Source organism: Garra rufa, chromosome 1, assembly GCF_049309525.1.
Source record: "Garra rufa chromosome 1, GarRuf1.0, whole genome shotgun sequence".
NCBI classification, from domain to species: domain Eukaryota; kingdom Metazoa; phylum Chordata; class Actinopteri; order Cypriniformes; family Cyprinidae; genus Garra; species Garra rufa.
The window spans coordinates 17,833,859-17,835,234 of NC_133361.1; the positions used below are offsets into that span (position 1 = coordinate 17,833,859).

Genomic DNA, 1,376 nt, shown 5'->3' on the forward strand with positions numbered 1-1,376 from the left:
TGTTCAAAAAACCATGGTACCTCCAAGTAAGTACTACCATGACACCTGTTTAAAAAAGTCAAAATGCAATACTATCATTGTGCATTTTCAAAAATTAGGATAATACCAGTTATAAATGTCCAAAATGGCATGGTATTACTATGGTACACACGCCTCAAAAAACTTAGTTGAAGACTATGGAGCTTGTGCAAGCAATCATAGTGATAAGAGGGCAGTTTTTGTAAATGATTGACGTGTGTAAGTAAGACGGACAGGCGTACCTGATGAGCACAGCGACTCCGGCATTCTCTCGGTTCTCAAAGACAGGTCTCCACGTGTCCTGGATCACACACACGTCGTCCTCGGTGAGAGTCTCAGGACTCTTTGTGAGATCCACTTCTCCGTCTCGCTCCATCCGGACGTTCGTTGCGAAACACTTGAGCTGAGTGTGTACGCTCCTGCCGGGGTCTTTTTTCTGTCTCCTCAAGAGTCTGATGAAGAGTTACTGCTGAATGAAGATGATCCTCCCACCCGCTGCTCTTTATCTCTCTCTCTCTCTTTCACTCACTCACTCGCTCACACACACTCATGTTCTCCTCTTAACTCACAATCACACCTTCCCCCTTCGGTTTACTTGTTTTTTTCTCACACTCTTGTATCCGTCTGCTGCCCACCCACAGGAAAGACGAAAGACGAGATCTCAGTGATATCTCATTTGTTTCTCCTGGAGAGCGAGGAGATTAAATGAAGTGCAAACAGAGGCTTGGTTTAATCTCCTCTAGAGTTTCAGAAGAGAACTCAAGTCTGCAATCAAACGTCTTGGTTTTATAGTAAAAACGTCTACACGTCCTCAAACGAGACACTCAGAAGCAAAATTACTCATTCCCTTAAACATCTTTAAGGAATAGTTCATCCACTTCATTCCAAGACTTAGTGGAATACAATTGATGTTGTTTTTGGATGTTTATGAGGTTTTGTGGGGGTTCAATGTTGTTGAAACATCTTTCATGTTCCACAGAAGAAAGAAAGACTATGAAGGTCTATGGTTGAATTGTTTCTTTATGGAGATTGTCTTCTCTCAGAAGGCTTTGTAAGGGTCCACTAAAAAATACATATACAAATACATTGAATTTAGTTGAGAATATGAACTCAAACATTTCTTATCAATTTATCTGAGCTTCTTCGTATTCTTTTTGTTCTTAAACTCTTAATGCATGCCAACTATTGACTAATTTTGGTTGGTTCTTGTAGGAGAAACGTCTGAGGTGAAGTTGACATGAAACACAATGGACTCCAGGTAAATCCTGAACAAACACTTTGAGAGCAAATGTACAGCTCCACCTTCCACCAACACGGCTGCAACTGCGTCTGTCACACCTTAGATGAACAGCTGCACA

General features: G+C 41.4%; 1 protein-coding gene across 1 annotated transcript in view; it reads right to left on the reverse strand.

Annotated features, from left to right (window-relative positions):
* The window catches only part of LOC141331809 (cytoglobin-1-like), a 19,391-nt gene extending 18,880 nt beyond the window's left edge, over positions 1 to 511 (reverse strand). Inside the window, exon 1 of the mRNA XM_073836846.1 lies at positions 261 to 511. Within this exon, the coding sequence (XP_073692947.1) occupies positions 261 to 394 (134 nt within the window). The 5' untranslated portion in view covers positions 395 to 511. The remainder of the gene's footprint in view (positions 1 to 260) is intronic.
* Between the last annotated feature and the right edge of the window lie 865 nt (positions 512 to 1,376).